This window comes from Pinus tabuliformis, chromosome 1_1 (assembly GCF_031772625.1).
Source record: "Pinus tabuliformis cultivar Carrire ecotype Pingquan chromosome 1_1, CPIR1, whole genome shotgun sequence".
NCBI lineage: Eukaryota > Viridiplantae > Streptophyta > Pinopsida > Pinales > Pinaceae > Pinus > Pinus tabuliformis.
Window position 1 is genome coordinate 543,580,210 of NC_142297.1, and position 20,601 is coordinate 543,600,810.

Below are 20,601 nucleotides of genomic sequence, written 5' to 3' on the forward strand. Positions count from 1 at the left end.
GACCAAATCTCCTGTTTTGGCATGGGGTCCTCCTCGTAATCCACGAGGTCTTCTTCAACCATAGTAACCAACAGTATTACCTGACTGCTGTATGTCTAGGGGAAGGCAGGCTGTAGAAGAGACGGGGTTGCGGAAACAATGGGCGATAAGCCGCTGAAACACAATAAACATCCACCGACAGGCCCGTTAGAGGTCAATAAACAGTATAAAATCGCCTAACCCGCAGTCAGACCCACATGGTAGACCATTTTGCAGACGCCAGAAACTCTTGCTGCTGGTAGAAATCCGCAGTTCGATGCCTTGGTAACCTAGGGTTCCACCATGATTAGGGTTCCCCGGAGCTCCTCCCTCCATGCTTAGATTGTTTATGTTACTTGAGTACTTATTCTGGATTATTTTAAAGCAAGAGTACTTAACAATATTAAAATACAATCTTAAGCAAGATAGATGCTGAAAGACACAAGTGCGAACTTCAAGAAATTTCCACAAGATGCTTAACCAATTAAATCAATTTATTCACATATCGATCACAATTACCAAAGATATGAAACAAGATTATACATGATGTTAGTGCTGAATGCCAAAGAGATGTGAAACTTAAATTCTCAAGAAACAAACAATGTTAGTCACTTTAACCATGTAAATGCTAGGAACAAGTAACAAGATATGAAGACAATTGGGCACTTTATGTTCCAATGATCCCTTTTATGGGCAGTAAGTGACTAATATGACAGCAGCGAAACAATTTATGATAGCAATAAATAAATGACACTTCGATAATCCCTATGCTTACTCAATATGACGAAAATATGCCCAATTGCCAAGTAAGCTTAGTTAACTGAAAAATCAGATGTATTAGAGCCTTTATGTATGGGTTTAGCGAATTTTTCAGATTTGAAATATTTATAACAGCAGTAAACAATCACAGATGACTCCAAAATTAGATGGCTAATATGCCCAAAAATAGCCCAAATGCACTAGAATTCGAAAAAATTCAATTTTTAGGGCTTTAAAAAAGTGTGATTCAGCGCATTTCAGAACTGATATGTTTATTACAACAGTAAACAGTGACAGATCAACAACACAACAATGCTCAAGGCAATCCCCAATATATCCAAAATTGACCGACATGGCTTGGATAATTCGACCGACATGGCTTGGTCTGTTTTTGCTCCTCAAAATTGACATGCATGGCTTGGGTAATTCAACCTCCTTAGGCCTATTTGCTGCCCTGGAAAATTGCCTTTGTGCTGATCACACTTTGCTGTAACTTCGACTTCTTGTCTCTGTTGAATGCCGAGCTCTCGTGCCAAATCGAACTAAACTCTCCAACAACCCATTTCCATCTTTTATAATTTTTTGACCCAATCTCCAAAGTGATGGAGGGCTGAGATTGCACCTTCACACTTGAGATCAATGATCATGATATAATATTTCGTTGACCTCTTAACATTAAAACAAAGTGGCCAATAAAATAAAAAATTAAATTATTGATTCTATGCCTAAGGTCCAAACATAGGAAACATTTAATTATGCTATGATAATTTTGGTGATTCACTGCATGTCATGGTACTTGACCAATGTAGAATCACCTTTGAGGCTACACTTTCAACCAGTGTTGATAATATCGGTATCGGGAAAATATCGGCGAGGGTCCGGAAAATATCTTATCGGAAATATCGGCGAAAATATCGGCAAAATATCGGCAAATATCGGCAAGCATAAAAAATGCATAATATATTCATTTTTTTCCAGATTTCTAAACATATAAAGCAATAACAACATGAACTAAACACATTGGCACATAAATATGAAGAAAACACTGATATATATGATGTCAAATAGAAATGATACATCAAAGGCGATACCAAATCGTGCTAATCCCTGATAATTGTCCATTCAAGGACTCAAATGTGGAGAACCAATACAAAATAACATCACATATAATAATAAAAGTATCTCATCATCATGAGTTACATGTAGCATAACAAATAAAACTAGCAGCTATCTATCTACTGCCCTCTCCCCCTTTTACGGGAAAACATGATGGGCTGTTTGTCAGGCCTGCCCCTAGTAGTAGAAGGCCCTGACACTGCCTCTGCACCTAATGTCACATAATGAGTGATAGGCATGGAGCTATGCTCTCCTATATCTATAGCAGATGGTGTTGATGCTGATGCTCCCGCAGTGTCCTCCTCCAACTCCTCCTGCTCCTCCTCTAAGTGCTGCTGCTCCTCTGACTCCGAGTCCTCCTCTTGCTGCCCCTGCTCTAATGGATCATCTGCCACTGGCTCCTCCAACCATGAAGGTGACTCCTCCAATATGGGCTCCTGAGACTCCACCCTCCACGGAGACAATACATCAATATTGTCTAAGGAAATGGCATCTGGATCCACTGGTGATTCTATTTGCCTCACTCGAAGTCGGATGTTGTAATGCACATACACCAAATCGTTGAGGCGTGCGAACTCCAACCTGTAAGAGTGTCAAAAAAAGTAATGAGTTTTGACTCTTAACTCTTGACACTTGAAGGTCATAAATTAAAAATTAAAAATTACAATAAGTGTAATTGCTCAACTGAAGGCTTGAGTTCAAAGTTAAACCTGTTGCGCTTTTTGGCGTGTATTTTCTCAAATACACTCCAATTGCGCTCACACCCTGAAGAGCTACATGTTTGACTCAAGATTCGTATAGCCAAATTTTGCAAATTTGGTACCCTTGCACCATAGCTTTGCCACCAAAGATCTACAACAAAATAATGAAATAAAAAATTCAAAAACTTAAAAGTTAAAAGTTAAAACATAATTAAATTCAAATTTCTAATGAGTGATGACTTGTCACTTACGTGGCATGAAGAGGGCCCTTTCCTTAATGGCATCATCAAAGCCAAATAGGCCAACACAATCCTGATAACTCTGTACCTCGCGCTTGATTTTGCTACGAAGCTCAGAATCAGGTACCATCCTCTGAATACAGGTATGGAGCCCTTCCATCACCTCGCCATCAAAACGAAAATTGCATTTGTATGCAAATGCAGGGTTGAGGAAGAGTGCTGCTGCATGAATGGGTCGATGAAGCATCCCTGTCCACCGATTATCGATCACATCCCATAACATCATCTGCCTATTAAGGCCAGCAGAACCCTTGTCTGCATAATAGGAACGAATGGCCTCCTTGGCCCTATCCATGCCCTCATACAAATAAGGCATTGCAGGCTTCTCTCCATCCACCAATCTAAGAACCTTTACTATAGGTTCGCTAACTGCACATGCTTCTTGTACTCCACGCCAAAATGTCTCAGAGTACACCATTTTTGCAATGGCTCTCCCATCAGGTCTCTTGCTGTATCTACAAGTACGCCAATCATCAGACACAAACATTTGCTTCAACTCGTACTGACATCGAAGCAAAGACTGGAGAGTAATAAAGGTTGTGGCAAAACGTGTGATGGCAGGACGCCGCAACTCCTTGTTTTTAGTGTACCTCCTCATAAGGCTAAGAACATAAGCATGGTTATAAATAAACTTGGGGATGCTCCTAGCCATATCAACTGCCTCCTTGATGAAGGAGAGTTTCCCCATATCCTCAAGCAACAAATCAAGACAATGCGCTGAACATGGAGTCCAGAACAATGTGGGATGCCTCTCCATAAGCATTCTGCCGGCAGACACATAATTAGCTGCATTGTCTGTTACAACTTGCACCACATTCTGCACACCAATCTCCTGAATGAACCCATCTAACAACTCACATATCGTTGCTGCATCTTTGATATGTTCTGATGCATCCAACGATTTAATAAACATGTTACCTTTAGGACAATGTACCAAGAAATTTAGAAGGGTCCTACCCTTCCTATCTGTCCAACCATCAGACATCACTGTGCATCCAGTGACTTCCCATGTCTGTTTCAACTCCGCCAATCTAGAGTTGATGTCCTCTTTTTCTGCTTGAAGAATTGGCCCCCGCAACTCCTCATATGTGGCACTTTTGTACCCTGGGCCCACAACAGCAATAGCATCACACATTGGTTGCCAAAATGGATTGGTTTTTGTGATGCTGAGAGGTAAGTCGCTCCAATAAATACACCTCCCCATGACTCTATTTGCTTCTTCCTTCTCCTTTTTTTTGACAAGCGATTTTATGCCAGGTTGTGCTCCAGCTCCTGTTCGTGGAACAAAAAATGATGACCTCGCATTCACACTAGCATGTGATGGTGTGCCAGTTGTGGAGCCCCTCCCACTAGCGCCAGTAGGGCCACTACCCTGAACATCAAAATCAGGAGAAGATATCCCAAAAGATCTACCTGCACGTTCAGCTTTGTTTCTTTCCGCCTCTTCCTTCTTTCTGTCCTTTTCTTCAATTGCCTCAAGAGCTTTTCGTATAAGCTCCGGACTAGAAACTCTACAAATGCCAACATCATGTCCAGGGAGTCTAGCAAGATGGTATTTCAGTCGTGTAACCCCACCTGTCATCTTGTCCCCACACAATTTGCATGAAAGATATGCACGATTTGTCCCACCATCAGGGATCCCATACTCCCAAAATGGGTCCAAGTTTTTTGGCATATTTGTATTTTGTAGTGGGCTCCGGCTAACTCAAAAGGAAACCTACAGCACCAAAAAAAATTTAGAATTAGTAACTTAATAAGTTATTAAGCAATATATAACCCTTGTTTTTTTAATATATAAAATTTAAATTTATAAAATTCTGAAGAAAAGCTCAGATCGAACTACCCAGAAGAAATGTCAAGCATAAAATCAAAATTCTGGGCAATTCTGTGAATAAAACACTGCAGACCTGGGCCCATAGACTGAAGTTCTCAAGGGAATCGAACGGGCTATTGACACTTATCGAAAGATGGACTGCTGTTTTTTGAATTTTCTGACCAAAATAAAATAACATCTTTAAAAAATTAGCCAATGATGTGGCTAAGTTAATGTTTACAATGTACATTGTCTCACAGGTCTGAGCTCTAAAAGGTCTTCACTGAATTTGGTAATTAACAATTTAACACAGGTCCAAATTTTTCTACAAATGCTACAGGTCTATAATTCCAAATTTTTCTACAAATGCTACAGGTCTATAATTCCAAATTTTTCTACAAATGCTACAGGTCTATAATTCCAAATTGCTACAGGTCTAATGGTTAAATGCTAGACTTATTCCAAATTCCTCGAGAGTCCGAGTACTGGCAAAGAGTACTGGCAAAACATGACGTGTTCACTGTTAACTTTTAAGCCCCCAAAAAAGGATTAGTGTTTTCAAGAACTGAGAACATATTTGTTGATGTTGGGTTGGAATCTGGATGCTACAGGGTTTGACCAAAATTCAAATTCTGTTGGTTACAAACTTACATACATGCATGTTGAGACTCATGAGTCATGACAGTGTGACAGTAACCTCATAAGGCAGTTACCTTTGACGGTGACTTTGGCGTTGTGTTGGTGACTTGAAGGCATGATTGTGTTCATGGCAAGAGTCCTTGATGAAGGATTATGTCAGTGACCTGTGAACTGGGTAGCAACCTTCTATAACAAGATCTTGATGAAAGTAATTACTAATTAATGGCAGCATGACAGCAGTAATCTTGATTCTTGACATAGTGACCTGATGACTGTAATGATAGTTGTTGTGACATGACAGTGACATAGAATTAGGCTTGCACTCCATTACAGTGGTGACACAATGATTCTCATTAACACAGTGACAATCTTACTCCTTCTACTATATCTCTGTGGTAACTTGACACACATCTCAAAAGCTCTCTATTTCAGTATAAACAATGTGAAGGATCGCTTGACTGCAGCTCATGACTTGTTCTTACAATGGCTCTGGTTTGCATCTTTAATGGTGTCACTATACTCTGCATTATACTGTGGCATTGGGTTCGATAACATGTGGTGGCATAGTCTCATATGGCAGTGACAAAGACCCTTTTATATGATGACCTTAACTCTACAGTGAATATACATTGGGCTGTGGTTTGTAGACAGGCAACTGGACATTGCCAAATTACTCAGTGGCTCGGTATCCAACGTGGCTTAATGATAAAATTTGTGGCACACTATATATTCGATGATAACATATATGAATACAGCACATATAATACAAGCCACAAAATATAGATGCGAATCTACATGTTCTGGTTATGCTATTTGTATGTTCTAACTTCCGGTTATGCTTCTCAATGCTCATTGCTCAATAGATATATCATATTACCAAGGTCCAATATAATGTGTTGCACAGTTGCAGGCTGCAGCGTTACGTTGACGGTGAAGAGTCAAGACTCAAGACGTCGGGACTGTGACCTTTGGCACCGGGTAAACCCTCCTTCGCAGCACCGGTTCCGTCTCTCTCCAGCTCGCACGAAAACATTACAAAGTGACGGGAAAACCAAAACAATATTACCATTTTATAACCCGAATCATTAAAGTTTTAAACTAACCCGCGATATTTACAGTCGTGGCGCGATATTTATGAAAATATCGCCGCAGAAATCTCGCGAGAATTTCAAAACACGAAAAAATCGCGCTATTTTCCAGCCGAAATCTCGTTTTCGCCAAAATCGCGCGATATTTACGAATATCGCCGAAATATCGGCAATATTATCATCACTGCTTTCAACACTACCCCTTAGCGAGGATGGTGTTTTGCGACACCCTCAACTTAAATCTGAAGAAGCAAATTTGCCCTTCATCAAAGCATTGGTCAAAATGTTTTGTACCTACTCATTCGTTGGTATGTGATGTAGCTTTACTACCCCCTTTTGCACACGGCATCGATTGAAGTGGTACCTGATTTGAATGTGTTTCGACTTGTCTTGAAACACTAGATTCTCTGAGAACCTGATACATCTATGATTGTCACAGTCAATCAAAGTTGGCTCCATCTCCTGATCAAATAGCCCCACAAGAAGTTTTTGAAGCTAGATTGCCTCACAAGCTGCCAAGTTGGCGGCCATGTACTTGGCCTCAACAGATCTTAAGGCAACTGAATTCTGCTTCCCGCTAAACCAAAAAACTTCTACTGATCCCAAGCTGAAACAACACCCATAAGTGCTCTTTCTTTTAGTTGTATTGTTTTCGCAATCAACATCGATGTACCCCTCTAGCTCCACTCCATCCATTTGAGTATATCTCAATCCATAATCAACTATGCCTCGAAGGTATCTCAACACGTATTTTGTAGCCACCCAGTGAACTTGCTTTGGCTCTACCATGTCTGGTATTGACAAAGTACATGAGAGAGCCAATAAGCTATCTATATAATATAGGGTCCACTGCTAAGTAGCAGGAAACGCTGGGCAGGGGGCCGTTTCCGTACGGAAACGAAACGGAAACGGGTTTCCCCGTACCGTACGGCATGGAAACGAGTTTCCGTCCGTACGGGCGCGTTTCCCGAGATGGAAACGCGCCCGTACGGACGGAAACTCGTTTCCACGCCGTACGGGCCCCGTTTCCTTTAAAAAAGCACTTGTTTTTAAAAAAATAAAATTTCCTAATTAGTTTAGGGTTTAGCTTAGGGTTTCTAATCACTTCTAGAAAGCGTTTCTAAAGTTATAAAAGAGCTCTGCCTCTCATTCTCTCATCACACTATTCAGCAAGGAGTTTCTCTTGGAGATTGGCAGTTGTTTCAGTAGCTGGTGTTTTGAGCATTGAGCAAAGTAGATTTCAGCAGCGGGAGAAAGAGATTTCAGCAGCAAGAGAAGGAGATTTCAGCAAGAGATTTCTGTAGCAGCAGATTTGGCTCAGCTACAGCCATATTTATCTTCTCTTTTCTGGCATTTCCGGGTAGTTTCAACCACAGAAAATTAATTTGGGTAAGCCACATTCATTTTGTTAGTTTTTTCTTACTATTTCTTCAAATTTTCTAGGGTTTATGCAGCTAAATTGCTGAAAAACGTTTTTTATTTATAGATTTGTTTTTTAAATTTATTTTTGCAGCAAATTTGGCTCAGCTACAGCCATATTTCTCCTCTTTTCTGGCATTTTAGGGTAGATTCAGCCACAGATAATTCATTTGGGTAAGCCACATTTATTTCTTAGTTTTTTCCTTACTATTTCTTTAATTTTTCTAGGGTTTATACAGCCAAAAATATGAAAAACGTTTTGATAAATTTATTATTTACAGATTTGTTTTTTTAATTTATTTTTGCAGCAATGGCTTCCAGCCAAAGTGCAGCTGCAACTTCAAACCCTAGGGCCAACCCAAGGGCTGAATATTATCCTCTTTGGAGGCATGTGGTGAAGCTTCAAAAATGTGGAGGTGGTGGCTCATGGGAATGGCGATGCACTCTTTGCAATATTACGTACAAGGGCTCCTACCCAAGAGTGAAGGCGCATCTGTTGCATGGAGGAGGACAGGGGATTGTGGGTTGCACAAAAACAGCAGATCCGTTGGTAAGGAGGGCATATCAAAGAGAGCAAGATGAGGCGGATGGTACTAAGAGGAGGCATGATGAGCATACTCAGGCTACATCTAACGTTGAGCCAAGGATTGTAGTTGAAGCAAGAAAGAGGAGAGGTGGTCTGGGTCACAGTCAAGAACATGAACAAGCAGCACCCAAACATACCAGAGGCTCAGGGGCATCCCAATCAGTTCAGGATAGCAGAATTGCTAGATTGGTGAATGTGCAAGCAAGAGAAGAAGCTGATTCCAGAGTTGCCAGGTGCATTTATGCATGTGGTATCCCATTCAATGTTGTTCGCTCTCCTTACTGGCAAGATATGTTGAGGGCAGTTAACAAAGCTCCTCAAGGGTACAAGGGGCCCAACTATGAGAAAGTCAGAACCCAGCTTCTCAAAAATGAGAAGGAACTTGTGGAGGACGTTTTAGCTCCAATTCGTTCTTCCTGGAGTAGCTCTGGGGTTACCATAGTCTCAGATGGTTGGACAGATATGAGGCGCAGACCATTGATAAATATCATTGCCACTTCCCCCAAAGGAGCAATGTTTATCAAGGCAGAAGACTGCTCAGGAGAGGTGAAAGATGCACAGTTCATTGCTGATATTATTATAAAAGCTATTGAACAAATAGGGGCTAACAGGGTGGTGCAAGTTATCACGGATAATGCACCAGTTTGCAAAGCTGCAGGTTTGATTATTGAGGGGAGGTATGACAACATATTTTGGACACCATGCATTGTCCATAATCTGAATCTGATCTTAGAGGAGATCGACAACAAAGTTTCCTGGATAAAGGAAGTCACAGGGGATGCAAGGGAGATTATCAAATTCATCACCAACCACCACCAGTCTCAGGCCATATTTCGAGAGTACTCCAAATTGGAGTTGTTAAAAGTTGCTGAGACAAGATATGCCTCAAACTTCGTGATGTTGCGCCGCCTTGTTGAGGTTAAGCATGCATTAGTTTCTATGGTGGTGAGTCAACTGTGGATTGAGTGGAGACAAGCAGATTCAGAGCGGGGATCTATGGTGCGTAGATTGTGCCTTGATGAGGATTGGTGGAGCAAGGTAGATTTCTTGCTAAAGTTCACAACCCCTGCATTTGAGCTTCTCCGGAGTGCTGACACTGACCAACCTTTCTTGGGAGAGGTATATGATGGCATGGATTCCATGGTTGAGAAAACTATGGAAATCATTTCGCAGGAGTCTCCACAACTTCTGTTTGTTGATGATCATTTTGCTGGTTTGATCAAGAAAATCATTGTTGACCGGTGGAACAATTTCAATACACCATTGCACACTTTAGCACATGCTTTGAACCCCAAATTTTATGATGAGGAGCTTATTGCTAAAAGCAATGGGAAGAGGAAGGCACCCCATAAGGATAGAGAGGTGGCTACTGGGGTGAAAAAAGCACTAATGAGAATGTTTCCTTCTCACCTACATAGGGAGGTAAAGGAGGAATTTGCCAGTTTTGCTGCAGGAATAGATGATTATGCAGATATATCAGCTTTGGAGGAGAGAAGCACCATGAATCCAGTTAGGTGGTGGATTTGTCATGGAGCAAATGGTGTACATTTGCAAAGCCTTGCCATTCGTATTCTTTCACAAGTGGCAAGCTCTTCATCAGCAGAAAGGAATTGGAGCACTTATGGTTTTATTCATTCTGTGAAGCGCAATAGGTTGGGCTCACAGAAAGCAGAGGATCTTGTTTATGTGCACTCCAACCTTCGCCTTGCATCTCGTAGGGGTCCAGAATACAACAGTGGTCCTTCTAAAGAATGGGATGTGGATGCAGAAAATCCTGATTTGGATCTCTCTCTTGCTGCCCTGAATATTGAGGAGGATTCTGGAAGTGGAATTGGTGCATCATCTTCTTCAGCACCACCATCCACTGTTGAGCATTCTGCTGCTTCTATTTTTGATGAGGATTGTTATGATGAGGATTAGTCTTTTGTGACTTGTCTCTATAGTTCTTGCAGCCTTATAGTCTTTATTGTACTTGCAGCCTCATATACTAATATAAATAAAGGCTGATTTTGGATTTTCCAGTTCCTATATTTTTATTTTCATTATGTGATGACTCATGAGTAAATGTGATCATTGTGATGTAAATTTAATCTTAATGTTAAAATGTTTAAGTAAATGTATCATTAATGCTTTATGATTGCAGTCTTGCACATATATATATTAATAATTTTTAAATGTTTTTAATATATATATATTATTATATATATTCGCGTCTCCCCGTTTCCAAAATTCGGGGAGGTCGCGTTTCGTTTCGCTTCCGCGTTTCGTGTCGCTTCCCCGTTTCCCCGTTTCGTGCAACTTAGGTCCACTGCCTCAGATCTGGAAGCATCAATCTTCTTCTAGTTGGTCACTGGTAGCATAAACATGGGTCTGTAGTCTATCATCGTGAATCGCTTCAAGATCTCAATTTTATACTTCCCCTGCCACATCTCCAAGCCCATAAAATAATGCATCATCCATAAATCCTTCATTTTGAACTCTGCTACTAGGTCCCTCATACATTTTGCTATGATCGTCTTGCGACCCTTGAGAATAAGTCATCCACTTACAACACCAAAATGAGAGACTTTCCCTTAACTTGAGTGCAATATAAGCTTGGGTTTTCCTCACTGCTAGTGAAGCCCATGTGTTACAAGTAGCTGTCAATCCTGGCATACTATGCCCTAAGAGCTTGCTTGAGTCCTTACAATGCTCTCTTTAATTTGCACACATGGGAATTCCTCCTATGTACTTCAAACCCCTCTGGTTGCTTAATGTAAATCTCTCCCTCAACTACAACATTGAGGAAGGCTGTCTTCATGTCCATTTGGTGAATTCTCAAACCCATTTGTGCTACAATACAAGTAACTATCCTAATGGATGAGCATCTAGCTTTTGGGGCAAAGGTCTCTTTGTAGTCAATCGCTTCTTTTTGTGAAAATCCCTTAGCTGCAAATTGGGCTTTGAACTTTTCTACACTACCTTCTGCGGCGTGCTTAATCTTGTAGGCCCATTTAGAGCCAACCACATTTTCTTTGGTTGTGGCACAACCTCCCAGACATTATTCTTCATGATGGGAGAGTACTCTTCCACCATAGCATCCATCCACACTTGATGCTTGGATGCTTCATGTAGCTAGAAAGTTCATCCTCAATTAGCTCACTCATCAACGCCATATAACCTGAATATTGCTGTAGTGCCTTGCTCTCTCTGACTTAATATCAAGGAGTACCTATGTACTCCTGAGCATCTCTCAGTGTTTGCTCTGCCCACTAGGCCTTCTTCCTCCTTGTGCTGGAAGTTTGAGCTTGAGCGATGTCTCATCGTAGTTAATCACTTCTTTTTGTGATAGTAGTGTGGGTACCAGTGCTGGATTGAGCAACAGGGAATGAAAAATGGAAGTGCTAAAAATAGAAGTTCTGTTTTTAGTAGTTCAGGATGGATTCTTATTTTAGTCAGTCTTTGGACTAAACATAGGAAGTAAAACTCGAATTTGATATCAACAACAGTTTGGAAATTAATTAATTAATACATCTTGAGTTAATTAGTTAAAAAAATTCAATCTTGAAGTTCTATGTGAGGACATGCAACAATTTCTCCATTAATTGAGGAATTTAACCTTCAGTTAAAGAGATAAGGATGAGTTGTAATCAATTGACTTAGTTTAACTTAGTCAAGTCCAGTTAGATTAATTTAACAGTTTGTTAAATTAATGAGAGTTCAGTTAGTTAATGTTTGCATGCATGTAACTACTGTAATTCAGATAATTGATTATTCACTCATGGATAACTCATGCATGTCAGTTCAGTGAGAGACCCAGCTGAGATCAGATGGAGGGACAGTGTACTATCAGTTGCTAGGATATTCCTTGGTGAATATTCCTTGCATGCAGAAGGAATATTATTCCTTATGGATTGCGCAGTTGGACCTGAGGTTACAGTGAGTGTGATGAGGCCAATTCACACATGTGATATCATTGGACCCTAATCAAAACTGCGCAAGGAAATAGGAGGCTTGGAGGGCTTGAGGAAGATATATTCTATGTCTATTGAGTCTGTGAGCAGTATTGTTTGAGTGCAGAGAGAACAGGATAGCTTGAGAGCTAATTCTTTTTGTAACTTGAATAAGATTTCCACTTGTATGATAATATAGAGTTGGGGTTTTAGGCTGGTGCTTTCCCCAGTGATATATCTTTTGTGTTATGGTTGATTACTTCTCATTCTCAGTTATATCTGTTCATGCTTGATGTTACTCATGTTAGATTAAGCTTCCACTCAATTGTTGTAGAAGTAGATCAAGTGTTTTGCTTTAGTACATTGCATTACCAGGTGATCTACAATGGGAATTTCTACATGGTATCGGGGCAAAAGTGATCAAGGAAGAACAATATATAAGCAGGAGAAGTACGAAGTTTGGTTTTTGAATATTGAATTGAGTTCTTATCACATCTATTTCATCGATGGCGTTTAGTGGAAGCAGTATTGGAAGATAGCGGTCTTAAGGACTTCATTGATCAAGAAGTCCAAAAGCCGATTGATGCTACTCAACTGGTAGAATGGAAAAAGTGTGGCTAGAGCGAGGAGAATCCTCCTGAAGAGAGTTCGAGATCACATTGTCTCGAGCCTCCATGGGAAGGAGACTCCGTTTTCAATGTGGAAAACATTGAAAGATCTTTATCAGAATAGCAACGATCAGAGGAAGTTGGCGCTGAAGGACAAACTTCGAAAGATCAAGTGCGAAAAGGGCGACACAATCTCTACATTCCTGAACAAGCTCACCACCTGCAGGGATGAGCTTGCAAGTGTAGGGGTCGTGACTGCTGATGATGACATGGTGAGTCTAGCACTCCTCGGTCTTCCTAAGAGCTGGCATAGCTACTAGGACTCAGTTAATGGAAGAGAGAAACTGCCAGATTGGGAACGACTTTGGTCGGATCTGATGTAGGAGGAGATAAAGCGGAGCACCAGGGATGGATCTTCATCAAAACAAGATGATGAAGAAAATCTAGCTTTAGCGAGTAAAGCTAAGAAAGGGAAAGGGAAGGCGTCCCAATCCAAATCTTCTCATGGTGGGAAGAAGGTTGACAAGTCGAAGGTGCGATGCTTTCACTGTCATGAAGTGGGCCATTATGCTATGAATTGTCCACAGAAGAAATCCAAGAAGGGTTCCTCAAAGGGATCTGATGGTGATGCACTAGCTTCACAATTTGAGCTGGATTTCTCGCTTATCGCATGCATGGTTTCATCCATGGTGGGATGTGTTTGGTACCTGGACAGTGGAGCTTCTTTCCACATGTCAGGTGACAAGAATCTTTTCAGTACATTGGAGGAGAAGGATCTCCAGATGCAGATCGAGATGGGCGATGATGGAAAATACTGTGTCTTAGGTGAAGGTACAATTGTGTTTCAGAGGGAGCATGGTGCTCCTCTCACCCTATCTGTTGTGAAATATGTACCAGGTTTGAAAAAGAATCTTGTGTCTGTTGCTATGCTAGAAGATAAAGGCTATGATGTAGTCTTTAGTAAAGGAAAAGTGTTCCTGAGGCATATCGGCACCAGACAGACCAAGCGAATAGGGATTCGAGTAAAGAATCTCTACAAGTTGGAGGTAGATGACTGTGCTGCACTAAGTTCCAAAGCAGAGGTGGTGCAAAGCCAAGATGTTGGCGAGCTGTGGCATAGGAGACTGGGCCACTTGCATCACGGTGCCTTGAAGATCATGCAGCAGATTTCTATCGGCTTACCCTAGGGAAAACTGGAGCAAACAGACACATGCAAAGGATGCACCCTGGGTAAGTATGCGAAAGCTTCCTTTCAGGATCGAGATAATAGAGCTAGAGCAATCCTGGAGCGAGTTCACTCAGATGTATGTGGACCATTCTCTACAGCCTCCACCGCTAAACAATGGTACTATGTTATTTTCATTGATGATTTTTCTCATAGATGCTGGATCTACTTTATGCAAAAGAAGGATCAGACCTTCTTGAGGTTTTGTGAGTTTAAAGCCTCAACAGAGAAAGAATTTGGGAAGAAAGTAAAAGCCTTGCGTAGCGACAATGGTGGAGAGTATGTTTCCCAGCAGTTTAAAGACTTCTGTGCTGCAGAAGGAATTAAACAGGAGCTGACGACACCTCATAACCCATAATAGAATGGGGTGGCCGAAAGGAAGAACAGATCTATTGTGGGAGCAGCTGGAGCGATGTTGCATGACCAAAGCCTACCACTTCATCTGTGGGTTGAGGCATGCAATACAACATTGTACCTTCAGAATAGAAGTCCTCATCGTGTTTTGGGGATGAAGACACCTATGGAGGCTTTTTCGGGAAAGCGACCAGATGTGAGTCACTTCCGTATCTTTGGATCACCAGTTTTCTGTCATGTGACCAAAGATGCTCGAAAGAAGCTAGACCCAATAGCTGAGTTGGGGATACTTGTGGGGTACACAGATAGACCCCACAACTATCGTGTGTTTCTACCTGCCACTCAGAGGACCATAGTGTGCAGGGATTTGAAGTTCGATGAGCAGAGAGCTATGCGATACTTGAGAGGGAGCTCAAGTTGCATGGTGACGAGGAACTTTTAGTTCCAAAGGAGGAGGAGCTTCTTGATGATGTGGAAACACCACATGTAGAGGATCTAGTAGTGGAGACCACCACAGCTCGAGAGTCTTCCAAAGACAGGCGGAAACACTCGCGGTACGTTGACAGATTGATGCAGGATGCGAGAGAGAATGTGGGGCAGCCATCCTCTCAGCGCAGACATAGGAGATCTCCCGAGAGATGCACTGGCTACATGGCCCTGGTTGGGGAGTGTGTAGTGACCGAACCTTCTTCTTTTCAGGAGGCAGTGCAGCAACCATTTTGGGTTGATGCAATGGTAGAAGAGTACGATTCTATCATATGGAACAGTGTGTGGGATGTTGTCCCTAGACCTGCGGACAAATCAGTGGTTAGTTCCTGATGGGTTTACAAGGTAAAGTAGGCAGCGAATTGCAGTGTTGAGAAACACAAGGCAAGGTTTGTTGCCTGAGGTTTCTCACAGGTAGAGGGATCACATGCAGCCATACCTCCAGGTAGGAGGTGGGGCAATGTGGAGTGATCATCCCAAGGAGGGGTAGGATCCTTGAGGTGCCAAACCTCTTTGATTCGACTTTGCTACGGGAGCCCCGACGAGGAGTAGTAGGACTCACTGATTGGGTAGAGATAGATGTGGATGGAGCGACAGAAAGAGATATAGTGCAGGAGTCCTAGGACCGTGTAGAGCTAAGAGGCTGCAACGACGCGAGATGCATGGAGTGTTGCAGCAGCTCAAAGGTCAGAGAGGGAGCACTTGTCAGCAACAGGTAGAGCTTCAGCATCAGAGTATGTTTCTAGCCCAATAGAGAGGCCAGTGGGGAGTTGTTTTTGTTCCGAGAGTTGCTGGAGCAACCACACTTGGTAGAAGTGTTACATGAAGAACATTCCAGAGTTACAGGATCGGGTTCGAGTGGAAGCCTTTCTTGTTGAGAGGGAGTGTTGAAAAGTGTGCAACAAGAAATGCTAAAAATAGAAGTGCTAAAAATAGCAGTTTGGGTACCAGTGCTGGATTGAGCAACAGGGAATGAAAAATGGAAGTGCTAAAAATAGAAGTTCTATTTTTAGCAGTTTAGGATGGATTCTTATTTTAGTCAGTCCCTGGACTAAACATAGGAATTAAAATTCGAATTTGATATCAACAATAGTTTGGAAATTAATTAATTAATTCATCTTGAGTTAATTAGTTAAGGAAATTCAATCTTGAAGTCTATGTGAGGACATGCAATAGTTTATCCATTAATTGAGGAATTTAACCTTCAGTTAAAGAGATAAGGATGAGTTGTAATATTGAGTTGTAATCAGTTGACTTAGTTTAACTTAGTCAAGTCCAGTTAGATTAATTTAATAGTTTGTTAAATTAATGAGAGTTCAGTTAGTTAATGCTTGCATGCATGTAACTACTGTAATTCAGATAACTGAGTATTCACTCATGGATAACTCATGCATGTCAGTTCAGTCAGAGACCCAGTTGAGATCAAATGGAGGGACAATGTACTATCAGTTGCTAGGATATTCCTTGGTGAATATTCCTTGCATGCAGAAGGAATATTATTCCTTATGGATTGCGCAGTTAGACCTGAGGTTACAGTGAGTGTGATGATGGACCCCAATCAAAACTGCACAAGGAAATAGGAGGCTTGGAGGGCTTGAGGAAGATATATTCTATGTTTATTGAGTCTGTGAGCAGTATTGTTTGAGTGCAGAGAGATCAGGATAGCTTGAGAGCTAATTCTTTTTGTAACTTGAACAAGATTTCCACTTGTATGATAATATAGAGTTGGTGTTTTAGGCTGGTGCTTTTCCCAGTGATATATCTTCTGTGTTATGGTTGATTACTTCTCATTCTCAGTTATATCTGTTCATGCTTGATGTTGCTCATGTTCGATTAAGCTTCTGCTCAATTGTTGTAGAAGTAGATCAAGTGCTTTGCTTTAGTACATTGCATTACCAGGTGATCTACAATGGTAATTTCTACAGGTTCTAATTTGGTTCTCTTTCCTGATGGAACAAGGCAATATAGTAGACAACTAAAGGTAAGAATGTGTCGCAAATCTGGTTTCTCTGCTGTAAAAGACTCCTCATGTGTCAACCTTCCCAGTACCTTAGTTCTCCAAATAAATGGCAGTGTTGCAAATCTTTGCCCATAGAAACATAGGCAACTCCTGGTCATGTAACATAGCCTTGGTCGCTCTGATAGTGGTCCTGTTTTTTGCTCTTTAGATCCATTTTGTTGAGGGTTGTATGGATTGTTAACTTTTTTTTGATACCCTCATGTGCACGAAAGTCCTTGAAGGCATTTGAGGTGTACTTGCCTCCATTATCTGACTTGAGTGTTTTAATCTTTCTCCCTGTTTGGTTCTCTACAGGGATTTGACCTCCTTGAATCAACATAAAACCTCATCCTTCTTTTACAAAAAGTGTATCCAAGTGTTCTCAGAGAAGTCATCTGTGAAGGTTACATTGTTAATTTTTTAGATTGTTCTATGCTGTATCATTTTGTTGGACACCTAATTCTCTATGGGTTGGTGTGGAATGTGAACAACCACCAAAGTCCAAGAGACCTTGGAATATGGAATCCAACGATCACTCCAATGTACTATAAATGTATATGATGTCAATAATATCCATGTGAGTTTAACATGGTATCAGAGCTGCAGGTGTATTCTTGCCCTGCTCAGGTCTGAGCCACTAGTTTTGCGGCCTCATATGCCAGTCAGATCTGCATTTCTTCCCATCTGAGCGCTGCCCTCAAAATGTTCTGACCTTCTGCCATTTTATGTACCCAATTTATCCCCTTTCGTTTATCTGACTTTGGCAAGCCTGGAATCTCCTCAGCATTGTCTGTGGGAAATCACCAAAACCGTTTTTTGTATGCATTGTACCCAATTGGAGAAAAATTTGTTTTCAACATCAATACCGGAAAGCTAGAGGAGCTGATGAAAGCTTAGAGCGAAAGTCAGGGACCTGCAGGCTGTGAAAAAATTGAACAAATTCAAGGAAAAAATGGCCAAGAAAACGGTGTTATAAGTTTCAGTTTTGAGCATGAAGTCTGGCAAGGCAGATGAAATCTCTGGGCGGTAGCGTGCAGAAAAGCCCTAGTAATTTTAGAGGAAGGAAAACCATGAGGAAATATCCTGTGACAACTGATAAAAGATAATCTGTGATCTGTTCAGTGCTGGAGTGATGGCAGACCCAAAGCTGAGGATTCGCCATGTGTTTTCCATGGTAGGGCAAGAAACCTCATATGCCAGTCAGATCTGCATTTCTTCCCATCTGAGCGCTGCCCTCAAAATGTTCTGACCTTCTGCCATTTTTATGTACCCAGTTTATCCTCTGTCATTTATCTGACTTTGGTAAGCCTGGAATCTCCTCAGCGTTGTCTGTGGGAAATCACCAAAACCGTTTTTTGTATGCATCGTACCCAACTGGAGAAAAATTTTGTTGTTGACATCGATACCGGAAAGCTAGAGGAGCTGATGAAAGCTTAGAGCGAAAGTCAGGGACCCGCAGGCTGTGAAAAAATTGAACAAATTCAAGGAAAAAATGGCCAAGAAAACGGTGTTATAAGTTTCAGTTTTGAGCATGAAGTCTGGCGCAAGGCAGATGAAATCTCCGGGTGGTAGCATGCAGAAAAGCCCTAATAAATTAAGAGGAAGGAAAATCATGAGGAAATGTCATGTGACAGCTGATAAATGATAAGCTGTGATCTGCTTGGTACTGGAGTGATGGCAGACCCAAAGCTGAGGATTCGCCATGCGTTTTCCGTGGTAAATATGGGGCAAGAAACTGGCAATATTAATCACGTTACTACTCGAAGCGGCTCCTCCAACGGAACAATGAATTGGCCGAGTTTTCTAAGGAGGACGTTGAGGTGCTCTTGAATTTGAAGATGAAGGGTAAAGCTAAGTTCGATTATAAGGGGAAATGTGAGTAAATGATGAACTATATCAAGAAACTCTGAGCTTTCTTTTGCTGGTTCCAGGAGATGGAAGAGGGTTGTGTGTTGCAGAAGGAGCAGCTGCAAAATGAGTTGTCAAACGAGAGAAGGGAACGCAAGGAAACAGAGGATGCGCTGAAGAAGAAGGATGAAGAGCTGAGGATGACCATCTCTGAACTGAGGAAAACATGCTCCTCTCTTGAAGAAAAACTTACGAAAACAGAAGCTGATAAAGAGGAAAGCAGAAAGACATAGAAGCTCGGAAGCTGCAGAAAAAGAAAAATCTTTCTTGTTAGAAGAATGCGATAAAGCACAGCAAGAGGCTTCAAGTGCAAATAAACAGGTGGAATCACTTCAGGATATCAATAAACGATTACAAAAGTACAATCAACTACAGATAGAAAAATCAACTATGATGAAAACTCTCAGTCGCTTAAGAGGTTACTCTGTTGTAGTTCAAGACCAGCTCAGTGTTACTAAAGCTTCACTGCAAGAGGCTCAAAAGCAGATAAAAACCTTTGCAGAAGAGAATGACTGTCTCCGTGGAGAGCTTCAACGTGTTACAGATGAGAGAGACCAGAAGGCTTCTCAACTCCAGACTTTGTCTGTTGAGGTAGAAAAGTACAAAGAATGCACTGGAAAATCTGCTGCGGAGTTGGAATCCCAGCTTGCAAACAAGACAACATATTTGGAGGAGAGTTTCTCCTCCCAGAACGAAAAAATAAGAAGTTTGCAGCGACAGGTAGACATTGCAAATCAGAAGTTAGAAATTGCAGAGTCATCGGCATTGCAATATAAAACACAGTGTTTTGAGCAAAATCAAAAGGTAGAGGAACTTCAAAGTCGCCTTTCAAAGGCTGATCTTCAAATTTTTGAAGGAGAGCTGTTACGGAGGAAGTTGCACAACACTATATTGGAACTCAAAAGCAACATAAGAGTTTTCTGTAGGGTAAGGCCATTATTACCAATGTTGCACTAATCGTTATCGGGATAATATCGACGCGAGGAGAAAATCGGAAAAAATTGTAATAATCAGGAAAAAATCGGTAATAATTGGGAAAAAATCATTTGGTATAAAAATATTCATTCTTTTTCCATTTTTTTAATATCTAAACCATCTTCAACATAAAATAAATACATTGACACATAAATATGATAAAAGAACTAATATATAAGATGTTTAATATCATTTCTAGTGCTAAAATCACACATAACAATGAATCATGTCCTGAATAGTAAGTCCTAACTCCTGAGTCCCAACTCAACCTCAAAATATCAACAAAAAATATAATAGTGTATCTCATATCATGAGTCATAATGTCATATACAATGAAATGAACCAAATAACTAAAGTCTAATACTACTGATTTCCATTGCCCCTCTTAGATGTAGATGTTGGTGGAGTTCGCAGGAAGCAGTAGACTATGGAGTCTATTGTGCTCTAGAAGCTGAAGAACTAGGAGCTACAGGAGGTAGACCACATCCTCTACTTGTGACAGGGGTAGCTTGGGTCACCTCCTTCTCCTCAAAAAAAAAAAAATTGTGGAGTTGGCAGGCCGCAGTAGACTATGTAGTCTGCTGTGCTCTAGAAGCTAAAGAATTAGGAGCTATAGGAGGTAGATCACATCCTCTACTTGTGAGAGGGGTAGCTTGGGCCACCTCCTCCTCCTCAG

General features: G+C 41.2%; 2 protein-coding genes and 1 pseudogene across 4 annotated transcripts in view; 2 read left to right on the plus strand and 1 right to left on the minus strand.

The window, feature by feature from the left end:
* Positions 1-20,601, plus strand: part of LOC149214249 (Ubiquitin-like superfamily protein) — a 179,437-nt gene that overhangs the window by 52,603 nt on the left and 106,233 nt on the right. The gene's annotated exons all lie outside the window — the stretch shown is intronic.
* Positions 1,867-18,302, minus strand: LOC149214250 (uncharacterized). The gene is made up of 3 exons (XM_089393121.1): positions 18,293-18,302; positions 2,604-2,745; positions 1,867-2,475 (listed from the first exon to the last, which is right to left on the minus strand). The coding sequence occupies exons 1-3, from the start codon at positions 18,300-18,302 to the stop codon at positions 2,013-2,015; spliced, it is 615 nt and encodes a 204-aa protein (XP_089249247.1). The 3' UTR covers positions 1,867-2,012.
* LOC149214251 (kinesin-like protein KIN-14C pseudogene) lies at positions 18,717-19,907 on the plus strand (annotated as a pseudogene).

What these genes read in the sequence shown, in the direction of transcription:
- LOC149214250 (XM_089393121.1), bottom strand. An exon ending in CACGCCAAAAAGCGCAACAG is followed by an intron (nt 2,476 to 2,603) that starts GTTTAACTTTGA and finishes ACACTCTTACAG; the next exon opens with GTTGGAGTTCGCACGCCTCA.